Source organism: Candoia aspera, chromosome 2, assembly GCF_035149785.1.
Source record: "Candoia aspera isolate rCanAsp1 chromosome 2, rCanAsp1.hap2, whole genome shotgun sequence".
Taxonomy (NCBI): domain Eukaryota; kingdom Metazoa; phylum Chordata; class Lepidosauria; order Squamata; family Boidae; genus Candoia; species Candoia aspera.
In genome coordinates, this window is record NC_086154.1 from 109540428 (window position 1) to 109560296 (window position 19869).

General features: G+C 42.5%; 2 protein-coding genes across 5 annotated transcripts in view; both read right to left on the minus strand.

Moving 5' to 3' along the window:
- LLGL2 (LLGL scribble cell polarity complex component 2) overlaps nucleotides 1-639 on the minus strand; it is a 63130-nt gene extending 62491 nt beyond the window's left edge. Inside the window, exon 1 of one of the 2 annotated variants that reach the window (XM_063293105.1) lies at nucleotides 574-639. The gene's annotated coding sequence lies outside the window, so the exon portion shown is untranslated. Of the gene's footprint in view, nucleotides 1-360; nucleotides 415-573 lie in introns of those variants that run through there. The other variant, XM_063293104.1, reaches the window with a different exon arrangement.
- A 4903-nt stretch (nucleotides 640-5542) lies between these two features.
- On the minus strand, nucleotides 5543-19485 carry TSEN54 (tRNA splicing endonuclease subunit 54). Of its 3 annotated transcripts, none has more exons than XM_063293108.1 (11): nucleotides 19373-19485; nucleotides 18011-18175; nucleotides 16234-16297; nucleotides 15389-15472; nucleotides 13740-13838; nucleotides 11847-11899; nucleotides 11462-11560; nucleotides 9535-10157; nucleotides 9298-9358; nucleotides 7031-7147; nucleotides 5543-6627 (listed from the first exon to the last, which is right to left on the minus strand). In XM_063293108.1, exons 1-11 carry the CDS (start codon nucleotides 19414-19416, stop codon nucleotides 6477-6479), a joined length of 1560 nt encoding a protein of 519 aa, XP_063149178.1. In that variant the 5' UTR covers nucleotides 19417-19485; the 3' UTR covers nucleotides 5543-6476. The 3 variants fall into 3 exon arrangements, with proteins under 3 accessions (XP_063149178.1, XP_063149179.1, XP_063149180.1); XM_063293109.1 differs by lacking the exon at nucleotides 19373-19485 and adding an exon at nucleotides 19036-19302; XM_063293110.1 differs by lacking the exon at nucleotides 19373-19485 and adding an exon at nucleotides 19014-19154.
- Between the last annotated feature and the right edge of the window lie 384 nt (nucleotides 19486-19869).

The following is a 19869-nucleotide window of genomic DNA, read 5'->3' on the forward strand; positions in this document are numbered from 1 at the left end:
CAAACTGGCTCTCTTTATTTCTTTCTCTCTCTTTAGCATGGTCAGTCTTAGCTAGCCTAATCTAGCGAGTTTCCGCACCTCTCCCAGACACCATACTGTACTTGTCGCAGATTCAGGGCCACCCCCATACCTTCCCCAAGCCAAGCCCTTCAACCCTAAGGCTCCCAATTCATCCATTAAATATCTGGCAGCTTCCTCCCGCACTGAAACATCCTGCCTTATCCCTACCCTTCCCTACTCCAGCCTCCACCCCGTTTTCCCACTACCGCGCCTATTTCCAAAGCCCATGCAAAGCGCAGCAGAGACCGACTTGGAAGTTGTGTCACCTCTTTCCTCCCACCTCAGCAAAGCCCAGCTCACCTTTCAGCATGAAGTCAACCCTTCAACGCCACTCCCCCACATCCGTCCTTCGCTTCCTTTCTTTTCCCCCCACCCCCATCCTTCCGAGCCTCCTCACCTGCCTCCCCCTCTCCTCCTCACCAGCCCGTTCCCCGAATTCGCACGCCCACCCAGCCCCCCTTTCCTCCCAGGCCGCGCGCGCACCCACCCGAGGACTGGCACTAAGCCACCAACCCCGCAACGTCCCCCAACACACCACAACTCCTCCTCGCGTCGCCGCGGCCGCCTCTCCTTCCTGGATACCTCCGGGAGGGGCGTGTCCGCTGATATGTAAATTAAAGGGGGCGTGGTTCGCCGGCGCCTTTCTTTCAACTCCAACACGGCTTGTGAATAATTAAATTTGCTCACCTCTACACTATCCTGGCCAATCGGGAAGCAGTGAACCTTTTTCTCGCTTTGCTTGCAACCAATAGAAAAAAATCAGGGTCGATTACAGAGGGGTGGGAATCACGCTCAGAGTACTGTAGGCTAAATTCGATCTGGTTTCTGAATGGCTTTTTGTAATGAGCGTTGGCCACGCCCGATATCCGCCGCATTCTGGGCGTACCTTTTTCCGGTAGGGGGGACGGCGTAGCAGCCGGGTACAAAGGGGCATTGAGACCAAGCCTGGAGGTTCTTAGTAAGTGAGATCACTTACGACTGGTTCTAGAATGCGAAGATACGTTTGTATTGCTGTTTTCATTCATTGCGAGCTGAATGAACTGCTAAAAGCAGATCTGAATTTGGTCAAATTGCATTTCTTTCCATCCAACTATTCGGCTGCGGCCTTCTAGAGCAGGTGAGGTCGGGACGTATACCCTCCTGATTTATAAGTAGTCATTCGCAAATTCCGGAGGATAAAAGTGCATTGTCTCTCGCCCTGTAAGTGCACGGTAACAAAACGATAGTCAGCCATCATGTCCTGAAACGGACATTTTCATTCGCATTCTCAATTTAGCTAAGCCCACTCATCTTGAGTTTTGGCTAATTTCTGTCTCTTCCCCACCTGTGTAATAAAGGTAATAAGTACTAATTTAAGAGGCTCTTCCTGACCATTCATGGTAAGAATATCATGATAGAATTAATGGTCCTTAAAGTTTTCTTGAATTAATATGCCTATTTCTATGCACAAGCCATGATTATCTTCCATTCAGCTATACAGCAAAACAGTGGGTTATTAGTATTATTAGATAATGTAAGTCCATGCCTAAGGCAGGACTAGAAGTATCCTGGTTTCTAGGCCAGTCCCTTCACTACACTAAACTGGCTCTTTCATGCCATTGTACATTCCATAATTTTTTACAGGGTCACAGTACCCTTTCAACTGTGATATTTCTAATTTGTTGCTGCTTGTGGGTGCTGAGAGTGCTGGATATTTTAACATCTAGCTGAGAAGTAACAATAAGAGCAAACTGTGACTGGATCTTAAGGCTAGAGTTAACACAGGGCTTAAAATGTATAGGACAAAACTACCAGGAAGTAGCATACACTGAACTCAGTTCACACATCAGCTATATCAAATCAAATAAAGCACGTTATAGTTTAATGTGTTGAGTGAATGCAGACAACCGTGGCGTCATCAACATTCATGATTTTAAAAATAACGTCTGTTTCCAGTCAGACGTAGGAACCAGATCACTGTGTTTAGGGCTAGGCTCCAAGTCTTGAAAAATGAAGACATAGGAAGTATACTTTTAAATCAATATTTATCAGTATTTAAATCAGTATACTAGGAGTTGTGACTGTGTTTTTTTAATGTGATTAGTAGTCATGCAATAACATTTTGAATATTCTACTGATTTTAAAATAAACAGTATTTTCTAATATTATTTCTAGTTTTGCCTTTACAGTAAGTAATCATACTCATTGTTCTCATTCCTTATGTGGAATTTACAAGACAAAGCACCCTGTTTGGCATTTGATGTTTCTTCTGCCACATATTGCGGTAAACAGGCTGCATTTGCTGATTGTTCTCAATTATCTCCTGATGTCATAGATAGAAGTTGCACTGTGCTCCATGAAGACCCTAGGAAAGCATCAAAAGAAAAAGGAGCAAATGCTTAGTATCAGCTGAATATTAGAGTGAGTTGAATTTAATCCCTGGGGATCTCCTGCCTGTTTCACCTTAATTTTGTTTTGCTGGTGTTTTTCAACAAACAACCAAAGGCCTCTTGACTGTATTTAGTTAGAACAAAGACTGAAACTGAACCAAATGACTACCTCATTTACCTTTTTGTGACACTACAGTATGGAATATATGATTAAGTAGTGTCCAACTGGAAACTTCAGCATTGTGGAATAAATTATTATTTTCCTGCTTTCCTCAGAATGTAGTCTTCATGCCTTAAGGCGCACAAACTGCCTGAGAGCAGTCATTCTGTCACCAAATTAACAATGACTGAAATTCAGATTTATAAGCCATCAGGATGTGAGTAAATCCTGCTGGACCGGCTGCAACAAATTAAACTATATATGTTACATTTTAAGATAATTCTGCATTTTCTTAATCAGTTGTCAGGCAACCAATCCCTGATCAACTCCAGAGATTACTTTTAAAAAGTAAGAAACTATAAATATTCAAGTGCAAAAAGCAAGTTTCCTCTTTTGTCCACTAAGAGAACAAACTGCTGAATAGGGTTCTTTTGGCACTATTCATAGGTGAAAGTGTTTAAGACCGGCATTTTTGTCAGCAGCTTTGTAGTCCTCGCATGAGATCAAGTCTTATGTGATTAAACAGGTATGTATAAAACTACACTTAATTATCCTTTTCCTTCCCCTCTTCTAATAAGTGTTCATGCATTTGTCTATGTGCACCTCTCCTATTTGTGCTATAAGGGAGGTTGTGGTGGGGAACGATCATAATAATGGAAGCCGTTGTGTGTCAGATCAGTGGTAATTTTTATAGAGAAACAAGGTGTAAATGTAAGTTCACCTTTTACAGTGAGTCCTTTTGAAGAGACAGAGTTCTATTCCTGGGACAATTTATGCAATTTGGCAGATGTGGAAATGCCTTTAGATCTGTTTTTCCATTTTGGGAAAAAAAATGATGGATGGAACCAAGCAGCATGTAATGGGACCACCAGAAAAAAGAGCTGCAGATGTTCCACTGCATGTTAATCATCCTCCCCACTCTCCCTTTTGGTCTTTGAGCTTTTTAGCACATCAAGATCTCACCTTGTTAAAATAAGTATCTCCAACTGGGTGCTCTCCAACCATCTGGAAGACAATAGGCCAAATAAATCTTGTGTTGCCTATTTTTTCTTTACAGTTCTAAAATTAATATTCTCAGGATTCTGTACTGAATTAACTCATCGCCTAAATTCACATGACTTATTGCAACTAACTATACTGGCTAGGTTTGTGCGATACAGTATCCTGAGCTACAATCAAGCCAACATTTTAGTCTAGCATGTTAATTAACTCACCCTTGATGTTACAGCTACACAACCTTCTTGCTCCTTATTATAGCTAGATGTATCCTTTCATACATCAAAGCATCTTAGAACAGTTTAAATTAAAGCCAAGATGCCCTTCAGCCACATGTAAGGATTCGATCTTTGCTGACATCTTTCCTAAATTTGTTTTTCCTTTCAGTCCATATCCTTGATGCCAGTTTCCATTTGGATATAGAGAGAAGCATGCAGTGATCTATGGATTGGAATGAAAGGCTACTAAGCATTTGTCAGGAACCCACTCCCATTCTCTGCTTTTGTCTTGAGTTCCTGCACTAAGGCAGGTATACACAAAGCCTGATTCAGGACTAAATACAACAGCAATTAGGCTGGAAAACAATTTAACTGTGTAGAAAAAAAGTACTCCCTTCTATTCCTCTTCACATATAAGTTAATTGGAGCTGTGTAGTTTAATCAAAAAGGTTTCTAAGGCAGGCTTACTGCCTCCATCTGTCATAGGGTCTTAACTCCTACATAAAAGTAAAAAGCTGAGGCTAATCATTTGGGTATTGTGCCATCTACTACTGGTGAATAAGCGTGTTCACAATCACAGTGAGTTGCTGCATTTCAAAATTTACCAACTTATATTTACACCTCAGGAGTATCCAAATCTCTACTACCTTATTTGCTAGTCCTAATCGGGTATTCTCAAATCTGGAGCATCTCCACGTGAAGGCCAGCTAAGCCCCATCTCCGGCCCACGCCACCCAAATGAGGAGGCTCTCTTGCAGAATGTCACAGAGCATCTCTCTGGAAGTCAGACCTTTGCACAATTATGTATATATTGGCTTCCACAGGACACAAGATGGTAACTGCAGATCCTTGTTTATGTAGAAGCCAATCCTCATAGAGCTGTATGCATGGAGGCTTTCTTTTACAGTCACTGAAACTCATGCCAATGCATTCAGAAGGCTCCTGACATTGGAGTGACTTGGTGGCATTTTGTCTTGGGACAAATATGCAGTGCTTCTTATCATAACTATACAAATTTGATTGTTAGAATTACTGACAGTAGCAATTATAAACCATCACCAAAGAAGAAAGTCTCAAGGCATGTATGTTCTGGTATCAATAACTTAGGCTCTGATCACCACCCAACTGGACTACTGTAATGCAATGTGTTCTGCATGGAACTTCCTCCGGAGAAGACACAGAAGCTCCGGCTGGCATAAAACGCAGCAGCCGGACTCCTTGAGGGACAACCCTGGCAGTGTAGTATTACTCCTATATTAAACTCACTGCAACAGCTGCCAGACTCAGAAGTGCTGGTGGTTATCTTTAAAGACCTATACTCTGCAGCACCGGAATATATCATAACAAGGCCTTGCCCGAGCCAGTTCTGCTATCTGGTCATCCAGAGTGGGTCTGCTGAAAGTCCTCCCTCTTCATGAGGTCCATGGGATGTGGGTCTTCTCTTATGACTGGCCCCCCTCCGCAGAATACCCTCCTGCCCAGAAGTAGGTACCGCTCCCGTTTTTCACAAATGGTGAACTCCAAGCAGTTCCGTTTCAATGAGCCTTTGGTTCCGATTGACTACTATGGGTACCAGTCTGAGATGGGAATTCTTTTAGCTTTTGTTCATATCTGTTATTACATCACCCACAGTCCCCTAGGACTGGAAGAGACTGTAAGCACCGTAAGTAAATACAAATGTATGCATCTCAGTACTCATTTTGCCAAAGAGAAAACATGTTGCATGAAATCCTTCAAAATTCTGTTAACACAAATAATTTTATTGCTTTTGCTTCCAAACTGAAATAACCTCAAAATCAAAACAATTTTTCTGCAATTTCTATGTAAAATTTCTCATGAAAGCTACTCCTGAACAAGAAAATATTCAGTGCCTTTTACAGTGCCTAGTAACATTGGAAGGTTCAACTGCCGTGGAATTTCATAGTAAAGAAAAAATGTTGGTATCTGGAGGAAAAAAAATTTATAGCAGCCAAGAGTGTAAAATAAACTTGGTGATTATTTCCAGCCATCTTAAACTGCATCTAGGATATGCTAGAAAGCAGAAGCAGATCATGGCATTCCACTAACAGTAACCCAAACCTTAAGTAAATTAGATACATTATATAGATCTGCAAGTAGAAATTAAGTGGTGGTATAATTCCATTGATTCTGTATAAACTACGCATTTGGTAGCCGCCTTTCTTTTCTGGTAGAAAAAGTGACGAGTGACCTATATACCCAGCCACCATTCTCATATGTCCCATAATTATACTTGGGTCTGGAACGAAAGATTATTAGGAAAAAATGACCTTTTTTTGTCTTTGCTATTTGGTGAATCATGAAAGTAGCTTCCAGCTTCTACATTCGGCTGGTGCCAAAATATATTGTGGGTCTTTGCCTAGACCCGAGATTAGTAAACTGTTCCAGATTGGCAGAAATGCTGCTTTAGGTAATAGCAAACTAAAAACAGAGAACTTGTGGATTGAAAGAATAAAACAGCTGTGTTTCTAATCAGAAGAGATTTTGTTGGAACCGTTTTTTCCTCTTAGGCTCTTGCTATACAGTACTTTGGCAGCACAGTACTGTTAGTCAGCATTCCAGGCAATCTCCAACTGAACAGTATCAAGACCTGAGTAATCTTTTATTTCAACACATTCATTCATAAAACAGCTTCTCCAGATGACAGCATCGGCATCAGGAATAAACATCAGTTGGCAATTTGAACCCCTTAAAAGAGAAGAAAGTGAGGTTTCCATTGTCAACGAGAGCAAACACCACAGGAACATCACCACTTTGGTAAGATAGTTGCTTCACAATCTTCAGGGACGGGACCTGCTCATCAAACCTGCAAAAAGCAACAGTATGCTTTTTTTTTTCCTATTTGACAATGCATTTTTAAAAAGCCACATGATAAAATGTATTACTGTATCTGGAAGCAGGGACAGAACATTTCCATTCCAAGGAAACAGAGGTCTATTTGTTTTTTTAAAAGAGTTTCAGGTCCCCATGGTTACAGCAAGAACTCCAATAACAGCCAGTACTGCTTCAAATGCCAGAGGGTCTAGTTTCAAGGTGGGTTGGGATCTAAAGTCCTCAGTCTGTTTGGGTAGTCATACAACTACTCAACGGGTATGCCACAAACCCTGTCTCTCTCTCCCTCTTTTCCATCAAGCCCAAACAGGACAGGCCATATAAACACATAAGCAGATTCTGTAACAGACTTAAATTAGATTATAAGCACCTAGTACCTTCGAACGCACATCCGTACATAAGGCTTCCCAGGATCATTCTTTTTAAAAGTTGAAGCTGCATCAGCATGATACACATCAAAATCTATCTTTAGCTCTGATGAATGATTCTGTAATCTGTGGAGGAGGTTAACCATTAGTAGAAAAATCTGGACATTCTGATATGCCAAAGGAGGGGAAAGAAAAAAAAATCTTCAGATACAGCAAATCTGAGCAGGAACTGTAATTAGCACTCTCCACACCCCTTTTTGGCAACTCCTGAAGTCTCAAACAGTTAATACCGAAAATTGGTGGCATGACGTCTCACTATTTTGAGCCAGAAAGCACATGAAAATTTATTTGTTTTGAGCAGTTATTTACCAGATATTTTAACCCTATGATGTAAGCTGCCTAGAGTCACTGAGGCAGCATATAACTTGACAAAATCAATAAGCAAACTGCCACAGCTGTCAAGACTCCCCAAAAATGTTACTCGCAGTCCCCATCTACTAAAACATTATCTATCCCTGAAGTCAGGCAAATACAGGTAATCCTATCTTAACCATTTGTTTAGTGATGGTTCAGACTTATGAAGGTGCTGAAAAAAACTTGCAATGAGTCCTCACACTTGTGACCATTGCAGCGTCCCCCAGCATCATCATCATTTGGGTACTTGGCAACCAGTTCACATTTATGATCATTGCAGCGTCCCATAGTCAGATGATCGCTATTTTCAATCTTCCCAGCCAGCTTCTGGAAGCAAAATCAATGGGGAATCATATGATTCACTTAACATGTGGTTCGCTTAACGACCACAAAAGGTCATAAAATCGGGTCAGATTCGCTTAATGACTGCTTTGCTTAGCAACCAAAATTCAGGTCCCAAATGTGGTCATTAAGCAAGGACTACCTGTAGTCTATACTGAAAGTAAACATACTGGCAAGAAAAGGAACTTAGCAGGGTGACATTTCTAACTCAGGATTAAACTTTAGAATGGTTTCTTAAGAGTGGAATTACAGAGCAAGCAGTGGAGTGGATGGTGGAAAAAATTATATCCCTTCTCTGCAAACATTCAATATTTTCAATACAGAGGATCCCATGGGCTTGTTCAAGTGTCAAAAAAAAAAAAAAAAAGGCAGGCAGCCAGTTGTGCTCTGAATGATTAATGTAGCATGATCCTCAACTTCACCTTCCCAGCCATGTAGCATGCCAAATTCTATTTGCATAATTGCAGTAAAGACCAAACTGCCTCCTTAAATTAGAAAGCATTTGCATTAAGAGAGAGACCAAAACTCAGTGATAAATTTTAAGATTCCAGGTATCTCCATCACCTAAAGCTTAAGTCCTTGAGGATTCCCCAGAGAATACTATGCGCTGAAAAAAATAAAGCAGACTTCCCCAACTCCATCTCCTTCCTCTCTAGCTTGGGGACAATGGGAATTCTAGTCCAACACTAGAAGGGAGAACACAAAGTTTGGAAAGCTACACTTAAGACCAGCAGATGTATGCATATTTGAATGTGATATTTATTTTTATCTGCATTTAGTCAAAAGCCACTGAAAAACACATACATGAAATACAGCAGAATTACAAATTTAACAATTGAAACCTTAGAAGACAAGAGACATTCATTACGGTACACTGTATGAAACACCTTAGAAACCGGTAGGAATTCACTGTCTTGTTTTGGGATTGGGTCATTTGCACGGCACAGTGTCTTAGGCTTAAGTCCCCTAAGCACTTAGACTTAAGGCCTGGCCTTTCAAGTAATGCTTCTGAGATGCAGTACAATTTGTAGAGCTGTGCATGCTGGGAAAATGATTTGGAAGAAGTCCTTTGGATCACACACGAGCACAGCACCTCTCTGCTACTCATTAAAGCAGCTGGACTTTTTTCAGGTTTATTTTATTTTTATTTATTCATCAAATTTTGCCACCACCCATCTCCCCCCAGGGCTCCTATGCAACTCTGAAAGATGCTGCTTTAATGAGTAGCAGAGAGATGTTGCACTCACTAAGGGCAGAACCACTTCTTCCAGATCATTTTCCAAGTGTAAACAGTCCTAATAATTTGTAATGCTTTGAAGTAAACGTTCTTGGTATATATTACAGGAGAGGAACCTGTGGCCCTCCAGAAGTTGGTGAACCTGAACTGCCAGCAGCTCTAGCGAGCATGGTGTTACAGATGGCTCCAGGTTCTGCATCCTGCTCAATATTGTTGTTGCTCATACCTAGAGTTACTGAGAGAGATTAAAAGCATTTAGCCTATTTTCTGGTTTGATACTTACTGAAATGCTTCCTCTGATAAGTGTGTGGGTTGGAAAACGCTGATCTTTTGAAGGATGTCAGCTAGAGGAAAGGAAAGAGTAGAAATTTGGATTAGGGCCTTCACAAAACATACTTCTGCAGCCAAGCCAGCTATGCTGGCATTCAGAAATACCCACCACCTTCAGCAAGGCCACATGCATCCTTCTTCAAAGAGAGCAAAAGCCAGACCCTTCTCTCTTTTTCAGAAGCCACAATACCTGTGGAAAGTCCTTGGTTTGGCTTCACTAGTGGGGTGACTGCCTGTATGCAGAGATCTGCCAGACCGCTCCTCTCTTTCAGAAGTGCCTTGTATGCTTGCCAGGTGGTGCAGCGCCTGACTTCCGCATCCTCATTGATACTCCTCTTGTATCTGCTCTCCCACTTCAGCTGCTCCTGTTCCTTGCAAGTCAACCTCTCACGTTTCTGGTTGAGCCGCCTGCGCCAATGGCTTGCGTCAACCGCCCGTGCCGCTACGTTCTCTGGGAGGAGCCTCTTATCAGGCTCTGGCAGGGAGACTCGAGGGTAATCAGCACCCATGTTGGGAAAATCAACGGAGGTGAAATTCCACCTGGATGCACAGATATCACGATGGCTTTCCCCAGGGGTCTTGCTACATGTCTCTGTGTAGTCTTGAACACAAGTGGACAATTCACTACATTCCCTTGTGACACTTGAAGATGGGACCAACTCTGTATTGGCAGTTTTGGGATCTGATGCCTTTATTCTTGCTTTGGGTGAGCCATCTGATGCCGGAGGGCTGGAATGAGCATGATGGATCTTGGCCATTTTAGGTGACAATTCCTGGGATTTCTCAGACAGTTTGGATTTCTTGTCTTGCGACCTTATTAAACAAAGAGGATTAAAACATGGGCGCAGGCTATTTTTTACCACTGCAGAATTATTCAAACACATTATTTATAAACTGTCCTGCATCTAAAAGGATGATAGTAATTATATTGCATTTATTTTTTTTCAACCATCAGTTCAATCAATTCAAAAAGCTCTAAACATTTAAAGCACTTGAACGAAAAATGTAACTCCTTAGGCGCTGGATCAAATTGGGGGTTTAAAAGTGACAGCATCACTATGTGGACTTCCTGTCTCTCTTTATTTTTAATGTTTTATTGTAATTTTTTGTTTGATTGTTGTGAGCCACCCGGAGTTGGGCAGCATACAAGTTTAATAAATTATTATTAAATTATTGTTATTAATTTAATGCCTTCATAGTTGGTTAAACTAGCTAAGTCAGTTGTATTCTGAACAGCTTGAAGCATCTTAACTATTTTTGAGGACAGCCCCGTTCCGAGAGAATAAATCCACCACAGCAAGGCTATCCCTGTTCAGGAAAGGGCATAGCCATGTGTGGGAAAAAACTGGTAAGGGATGTTCTGAACCCACTTATTGACATTTTGGATGAAGAGGTATCTAATGCTATGTACCTGCTCCTTCAGGGGGCATGTATCTCCTCCAGAACATACCAAGCACCAGATTTTTAAATCTGCAAGCCACCTGTTCACCAATAAAGTTTCCATCATCTCGGGACTTTACTTTAACTTATTGGTCCTCATATTTATCCCACTGCCAAATCCAGATAGTGATTCAGCATTTCCATACCCTCATTTGATTAAGATGACCCAGAGAACAGAACTTGGTGTTACCAGCACAATGACAACCTTACTTCAAAGTGCTGAACAGCTGCCCTCAAAATGGTTGCTGACCTACGTGCTTGAAATGGCAACAGGATGATCCCACCTCCAATGGTAATCTGTCACCCACAGCAGTCACTCCTGATTTTTTTTTTAAAAATGGGCAAAGTCACACAGATGTGTGATGTAATGTGTTCCTCTTACTAACTATAGCTAATCTTTCCTTTTTAAAATCGGGGATCAGGAATCTATGATCCTCAGGTACCCCCAGTATATCGCATTATTGGCCATGTTGGCTGGGGTCGCTAGAAGTTGTGTGTAGCAGTATCTGGACGGCCACTGGCTCGCCGTCTGTTTTAAAGTAAAACTTCCTTTTCCTTATAGCAAGAGACAAACGTGAAGACAAGAACAAAATGGACGCATTTCTCAGTGCTCAGTTCTATGCCCACCTTGGGCTAGCCGGTCAAGGCCATCACTCCCACTGCCCACATGCTTTTACCGAGGGCTGGAGCTCCTTCGCCTCTTGTGGCCGCCTCTCTCTGTTCTTTGATAGTGGCTATCCAGATTCAGCTGCCTCTCGTAAGGCGTTGGGATGGTGCTGTAAAGGAGCCCCCCCCCCCCAAGAGTGAGAGATCAAAACAGTCGGTCCAGAAACCGCTACAAGTCACGCCAGGAAAGCAAACTTTTCCTCCTCCTCTTCACTGATTAACCACCAGCTCAGTTAAAGTCAAACAGAGAAGGAAAAGACCGAGAGAGAAATTACAATCATCTTGGGAAGCAGGGATATTGATATAGGGGAGGAGGAGGAGCAAACATGCAAAGTTAAAGAGATGCATGATGGACACACTGCCGGGGGAGAGGGAATTGTAGTGTCAAACAATTACCTGGAATGGAATCTCAAAACGATGTAACCCAGTCGCTTCAAGTGGCTATATACCTTACAATAGGGATGAAATGTAAGGAGTTCACATGAGAAAGGACATGACTCTACATTCTTTAGAGATTCAATTACCAAACTTTTTTTTCGAATTGTGTGTGAATGAAATCCACCTTCATGTTAGGAGGTAGTTCACACATACATTGCCTACCATACATACATATAGGAGAATTTGTAGGCACTCCCAGCTTTTAACAAGGTGTATCTATATCTATAGGGGACATGGTGGCGCTGCGGGTTAAACCGCTGAGCTGCCGATTGGAAGGTCGGCGGTTCAAAACCGCGCGGCGGGGTGAGCTCCCGTTGCTAGTCCCAGCTCCTGCTCACCTAGCAGTTCGAAAACATGCAAATGTGAGTAGATCAATAGGTACCGCTTCGGCGGGAAGGTAATGGCGTTCCGTGTCGTCATGCTGGCCACATGACCCGGAAGTGTCTACGGACAACGCCGGCTCTAAGGCTTAGAAACGGAGATGAGCACCGCCCCCTAGAGTCGGACACGACTGGACTTTACGTCAAGGGAAACCTTTACCTTTACCTATCTATATCAAACACACACTGCTAAATATGCGTTTGTCACAACAGGCAGATTCCTTTCAAAACAAAGCTTTAAATACGTTAAAATCAACTACACAAAACAAACTTTAACTGATTCAACTTGCAGCCTTCACAAAGCACAGGACATTAGGGCTGCAGTATCTACCAGACTGATCAGCCTTCTGAATCACCAGAAGGCAGCTGTGTCAAACTATTTCCTTAAAATTGCCAAGTAAACATAGGCATATCCATGTAGTTACTGGGAGTTGAGCTCCATTTGAGGGAAACTTTACTTTTTAAACTTCTGAATAAACATACAGGATTATAATGCAAAAGTGCTGGAGCGTCAAAGCAATAATATGATACAAGGATGGTGGTTAACATGCCGCAGCACTTTTAAAATCTAACAGTGATCACTCTTTTCATTTGAGCAAAACAAACACACTTTTTTCACCCATCTAGAGAAGATCACAAATTTAACTGAAGAGCTTTTGAACCCCCAGATCACTGAGGATTCAGATCCTAACACAGAAGAGGGCTCAGCTGAATAAGCTTAACAGAACCATAGAAATGTTTCACTGATATCTATCTATTTAAAACAAACTACCCCTTAAAACTAAGGAAGAGACTATATAATAAACAGATATTACAACAGGCATAATTTAGCATTTACATAGATGAAAAATTATTAACTTATGTTCTAAAATAATAAAACAACAGTATGTTTTTCAATCAACCATCAAGTCTACAGGCAAGCTGGTAAAGCTACGGACCCTTGCCTGAATTCTGCACCTTAGGTCCAGTACTGTATTTGGCCAGGACAGCACAGCAATATCTAGGTTGGATTGCAACTTGAAGTATTTAGGCAAGTGCCTATTATTGGTGTTCCAAAGGTAGGACTAGGTTGGTTAGCAAGCACTAGAAACAGGTTTTTAATGAGTACATTGATTCCCCTTTTCAGTCTACTCCACTTTTTAGGGAATGCCATCAAGATATCATAGTCCAGAGTAGACCTATCGTCCTTGCGAAATAAAGCTGGACAGCAGAGTTCATCTTCTCTGACTCAGTTACTGAAGTCTAGGCTCACTACTAAAGCAGTGGATAATGCAGTTAAGCCCCAAACTTCAATGGAATATCCTCACCTACCCTTCCATGTCAACTTAACTGCACAACTAATTGTGATAATAATATAATATAATTAATGTAATATAATTACAGCAGAATTGTTTGCTTTGAAATTTAATGCTTCTTTTAAATTCCCAAATTTTACTTCCATAGTTGTTGAACTCCAGATTTAGAAATGCACCTGGTAATTTAGCAGGCTGACCGACTTTGGAGACAGCAGATTCTCATAGGCTTCCTGGACTGACAAAGGCAGCTCTCTGTAGAACAACTGAAGGGATCCCTGTAAGAAAAAAGCTTAATGTTCTGTGCAAACCTACCTTTGCTGTGGTTGCCTCTAATATTCCCTGGGGCCTGAACAGCTACCCTACACCAGCTTGTCCATTCTGCCAAAGGGGGAGCTTCATGTTATTTTGGATGTCTGTACAGGTAGTCCTCTCTTAACAATGGTAATTGGAAGTGGAATTTCTATTGCTAAGCAATGCGGTTGTAAAGTGCAACATCATGTGACCACATCACTTAGTGACTGCAATCCAGGCAGTCCCTGTTCCTGTTGTTAAGCAAGGATCACCAGTTGTTAAGCGAGGACCTCACATGACCACAACTTGCGACTTCCAACAAATAAAATCAATGGGGAAGCTGGCAGGAAGTCGCAATTCCTGGTCATGACAAGCCTTTCCTTAGGTGGCTTGCAAGTAGGGCAGCAGGCAGTAAGTACACGGGGTGTGTGCTGCGGCACAAGTGTGGGCATTGTGTGCAGGTGGGTGCTGTGGCCTGGTGCAAGCATGGCTGGGCAGGGGGGTGTTGTGGGCAAGTGCGCGCACTATGGAGTATGAGATCCCAGAGTCCATAGTAGGGCTCCTCGGGAAAAAAGCAAAGGGAGCAGGAGCGACTTGTGACCTTCCCTGCCGGCTTCCTCACTGACTTTGCTTGTGGGAAGCCGGCAGGGAAGGTTGCAAATGGCGATCACATGACCGCAGGACACTGCAACCGTCATAAGTGCGAGTCAGTTGCCAAGCACCTGAATTACGATCACATGGCCGCAGGGGTGCTGCGATGGCCGCAACTTCAAGGACTGGTCATAAGTACCACTTGTTTAGCGCTGTCATAACTTTGAATGATCACTGAATCATTAACTGAGGACTACCTGTAATGTCAAGTCCAAGAATTGGTTTTACAGTATAGTTTATAAAACTATCACACAGAAGTATACAATGTGTGGGCCACTTAGGCCAAATACCGTAAAAACAATTGCAACGAGAGTAGCAGTTTTGACATTGTCCAATTCCAAGAACTGTACATTGGTGTTTATAAATGCATCTACACCCATATGTCTCAAACACATGGGCTTTTTGAGGACGAACTAGTAGTGCAATACCAGAGAATGGGAGATGGGAACATTTCCTCCAGTTCTGCTCATCCCAACCTGCATGTTGACAAGGAAGGCCTGAAGTGAAGATGTGGTAGTATTCAGAAGATCTTCTGTGTAACTGGGAGCACTGATTGTGCAGGATTTTCAATCCTATGGAGATTGCAACCACTTTTAGTAGTATGGTTGCATTCTCATTTCAGATGTTCCTGTTAGCATGAGATTGAGACAGAGCGCCAACTCCCCTGAACAGATTTCTTCCCTAACTCTTGAAAAGGTGTTATGATGGCTGTAGTTACTCTAAGCCCCTGCTCCACCCTCATCCTGTTTTCCGGATTATGCTCCTTCCTTCCTTCCTTCCTATTCTGTGGCAAAGTTTGGAACTGTTTGTCAAGTCAGAAGAAGAGGGGAGATGCTTAGCTACACAAAATTGCTTTAAAAGCTTTCAAATCTGATTTACTTACGCATTCCAGGAGATATAGGGCTTCTTCTGGAAGCAGGCACTGCTTTCCATGCTGTGCAAACCCCATCGTATGCCAGAATTTCCCCTGATGGCAACAACAAGCAATGTTAATTTATGGGATCAATCCCAACCTTTACAAGTATTTCAAAAAGGCCAAAATAAGCCCAGGAGAGCTGGAGATGTTCTAGGCTGCCTTTCACTTTATGATTCAGTCAGAGCTGCTCCATTTGGATTAGGACTGAAGAGGAGAATTTCATCCTTGTGCCAAAGGCTTGAATTACAGTTAGGGAACATAAAACCCCAGAATTCTGTACTGTGTCTCTATGCAGCCTATTGTGTGTGTGGAGTGTGTGTGTGTTGGCGGTGAGGGGGATTAGCCTGATGTCCGGTTCTCCCAAATCAGAGCTTGAATTATTGGATGTGGGACAACAAGTATATCCTTGTTGTCTTACCTTTCAAAACTGCTGTTTTTTTCAGCCAGTATGGGGGACAGGAAAGGAATCAAGAGTAAGGGTTAACAGATTTCATTTGCTCATCCCATACCTTCCTTATTTACATAACACCTTCCAGGAATCATAGCTTTTTCCAAAATAAACAGTGCCACAGCTGCAAACTAAACATTGCAAATACAGTTTTTATTCTGAGCAATATGCAAAGAGGACACACATTATTCAATGGCAATGTCATAATATGCAAGGCTCTGAACACAAATGGAAGTCAACCCTATTATGTCTGGCTCCGATCTGAAAGACGCTTCTGGTGTGGGCTGCTCTGAGATAGAAGCTAGTAACAGTAAGTTGTTTAAGAGAGTAGGAATGATATAATAAAAAAGATAGCAAGACTTACTGCGGGGGATTTCAGTTCCACAATACCCTCCTGAGGCTTCCACTCAGCCTTCACCAGACTTCCCCTACAAAAGAAATTTAAAAATAATAGAAAGTCTCTACTTGATCATTCTCCAATGTTATCTATTCCCTTGGTTGAAAAGGGTTAAGAAATTATTTTAATCTTAGCAGGAAGCCCAAGATTTTCATCTTTTTAAAATAGGTCAAGGAGCAGCTCCTGAACTATCAGGCAGAAATGCAAAGCACCTTTTGCCCCAAGATCCATTTTCTATCAGCATGGAAGAGCTGATAGAAAAGACACAGGTCTAGAAGAAATAATTTGCTGGTGTCTAGATCACACTGCACTTATGATCTGTTGCCTCTAGAATTTTAAATAAGCTAACCTATTTCATTATGAAATAATTACAGAATGCCAGGAAACCTTACAAAAGTGGCCTACAACCCCTTATATGACATTGGTTTACTTCAGGATAGATAATCTGGCACCAGGTGAGAGAGAGAGGAGAAAGCACCTCACCATATATGTGATCAGCAGATTTCTTAAGCAAGGACATTTTCACAAGGGGCTTCTTGCAAATGTCTAGCCAGGCAGGCTCACAGCAAGAGAGGTGGCTCCTCAGGCAATCCCTAAGCACTTGGGTTTTTAAAGGGAAAGCCTACTCCTCAAATTTAACCCAGAAAAATCGGCAAATAATGCAAACCTCTCAATATGTCAGATATAATCACAATCATGCACCAATCAACAACCCAACTGCCACATTTTACACCAACTGAAGTACCCAGATGTAGCCATGTATGCCTCTTCATAAAATTTATATTCTACCTTTTAATTTTTTAAACTAATATACAGCATGTGCCAAAGTCTAGCCGTGATGCAGCCAAAACATTGATAATTCTTGCTAAGTTCTACCTGCTCATGAATGGCTGTAGCCTACAGAGAAAATCTAATTGCACAAATGTGGTATCTGGAGTTACTGCTGCCAATTAGAAATCCAGAGACAATGTAGGATTGAAGGATACAACTTTCAGAGGAAACACAACTTCCCTGGGGACAAATGAATCCCAGTTCCTGAGCTGATTTTCTACTGGCCACTTCTGTCTTGTTTGGATTTAAATAGAGCTTGTTGACCATCAGCCATCTCTTTACTGAGTCTAATGGTCATCACTATGGACCACTATCTTGGAGGTATATCAAGCTGCTGGGTTGAGTCGTAAGTGTATCATTGATCTCTCTCTCTAAAGCTCTGAATGACTATTCCCAGCAATACTGAGCACAGAGGATAAGAGCGAGCCTGTCAATAATGTTGAATAAGTTTTCCATACTACATTCCAAATATGGTGGGACAGGAAAGTCCAGAAGCACTGTGATAGAGAGCTGTCTCTCTCTTACTACATAACACAATCAAGAAGGATACTACAGCCAATGTCAAAAGCATCTAAGACATCCAGCATTCCTCTTCTCAGTTTTTTATGTAGATCATCCAACAGGACAACAAAAGCACTCTCAGTGTCATATTCCAACTTAGTCTGGTTCAGATGGGTCCAGACTCTTGATGTGCTTGAAATTGTGAAGCAACCATCTTCTCAATTATTTAGCTAAGAACGGTGTATTTGAGAATCGTTTGTAACTCTCCAGTTTGCTGGATCAAGAAAAGTTTTTCCCAGTCCTACCTACAGAGTCCTTTTTTTAAACTGGAAAAGCTAAAAACACACTAGACAAAATATTCTAAATTAACCGATAGTTTAATAGTTTAGTTTTAGGTATGATTCATGCATACAAGCGCACTACACGTTGCTCCTCCAAAAGTTGCCAGTGTTCTTTCCGGCATTGACGCAGCTTTGATTCTTGTTCTTTGGATCCATCAGGAATGAAATCTTTCTGACCAAGTGAGCGCTGGGGGATCTTGTGGTCACGTGTTCGAGCTGCCAGCAATTCTGCTGGGCTTCATGGCGGGGGTGGGGGGGAGAGAAAGTAAACATAATCACTCAAATATCCAAGTTATCCATGATGGATTCCTCCAAATATGCTAAACAGTGGTTGATCAGACCATAGGTCTATTTGGCCAGCACTTCTATTTCCTACCATAGCCAATTCCAACTGCTGCAAACCACTTCCTTTTACTCTTCCTAAATTTATTACCATTCAGCTTCCCCAAATAATCCCAGGTTCTAGTATGATGAAGATAGATTCTTTTTACACCATCTATAAGCATACACACTTCTAGTCTTTTCTCTAAATTAAAAGCTTTAAAGTTGTAACCTTTCCTTATGAGGACAATCGCTGTCAGCTCCTGCTCCACCAGTCTGTGTGTACTCTTTTTGCCCAAATGCCCACCTTACATCTGTTTCATGGCTCTTAGATCCATTCGGAATTCCTCAAACTCTCTTCTTGCATTTACCATCCTTAATAGTTATTTACGTTTTAAAATAGTTTTAGTTTTAATTCATTTCACCACAGGCCAGAGGGACGGAAGTGATCATGAAATACATTCAGGATTTTTGTGATGCTTCCTCATTTCTATTTTTACCCACACACAGGCACACTTGTTCTGCTTTATTCTTAACGCTCTTGAAGTTACCTGAGTTATTCTGCCTATCTCGACCTCTCTCTCTGCCTGCAATTTGCTACCCTCCCCTCTTCCTCAACAATCCCCATGGGGACTGCAGGCCCGTGAAGGCCCGACTATTACAATTACTCGAAAAATGTGATTTCTACTAAAAGAAAAGGAACGAGCTCAATAAAATTTGAGGCATTTCTAAGACGGAACCAACTGAGCAAACCGAGTGGGTTCACACGACCCACTGAAAGCAATCGGCGAGTTTGTAGGTCCGTGAGTCGTGAGAACACAGCCTCTATTTCTGCCCTGCCTGGTGGAAACACTGCTCCTACATCGCGTGTGCAAGCAGGCTTCCTGGAGCAAAATTCCTGCCTTCTAGATGCCAGGGCGGCCCGGGAACGCTGCCCGCCGCTGCCCACCCGGAACCGCACGTGGCAAAGGCGTGGGAGGGAGGAGAGAACGCCCGACCTTCCACCACTTCCGGCGTTCTCTCCAACCAACCACCCATTCCCCGGGGAAGGCGGCTCCTTTAAGCTCCCTCATCCCCATCCCCGCGCCCGTTCCCCCCTCCCTTGCAGATACCTGAGTAAGCGACGTCCGGCCGGAGGTTCTTCTTCGGCCTCCATGGTAAATGCCAGCCGTCTCCACTTCTTCGAACTTCCGCTGCTGCCCGCCTTGCCCTCTGGGTCCTAGTGCCGTAGAACCAGGCTTCCGAGCTCGCGTCTCCTTCGCTCGCCGCCCCGTCGCTGCTCAGAATGGCCGAACGCTCTGCGCGGTTGAAAGTAATTCGTAGCCCCGGAGAAGAATCCCGACCGGGCACTATCAGCGGGATGAGCTGAATGCCGCTGCTCGATCGATCTGGTCCCCGCGGGTAGTACAGTTATGCATCGTTGGTCCCACGTGCCTCGTTTCAGGAGCATGTTTTTAAACCTTTCCAGCTTGCTTGCTTGCTTGCTTATTTATCCTTCCTTCCTTAATTCAAAATTTGTACTGTTTTTAATTCTGTTGAAAAAAGACTGCCAGCATAATTTTTAGGTCACCTTAAGTATATTTAGAAACTAAAAGTGATGGATGGCTGC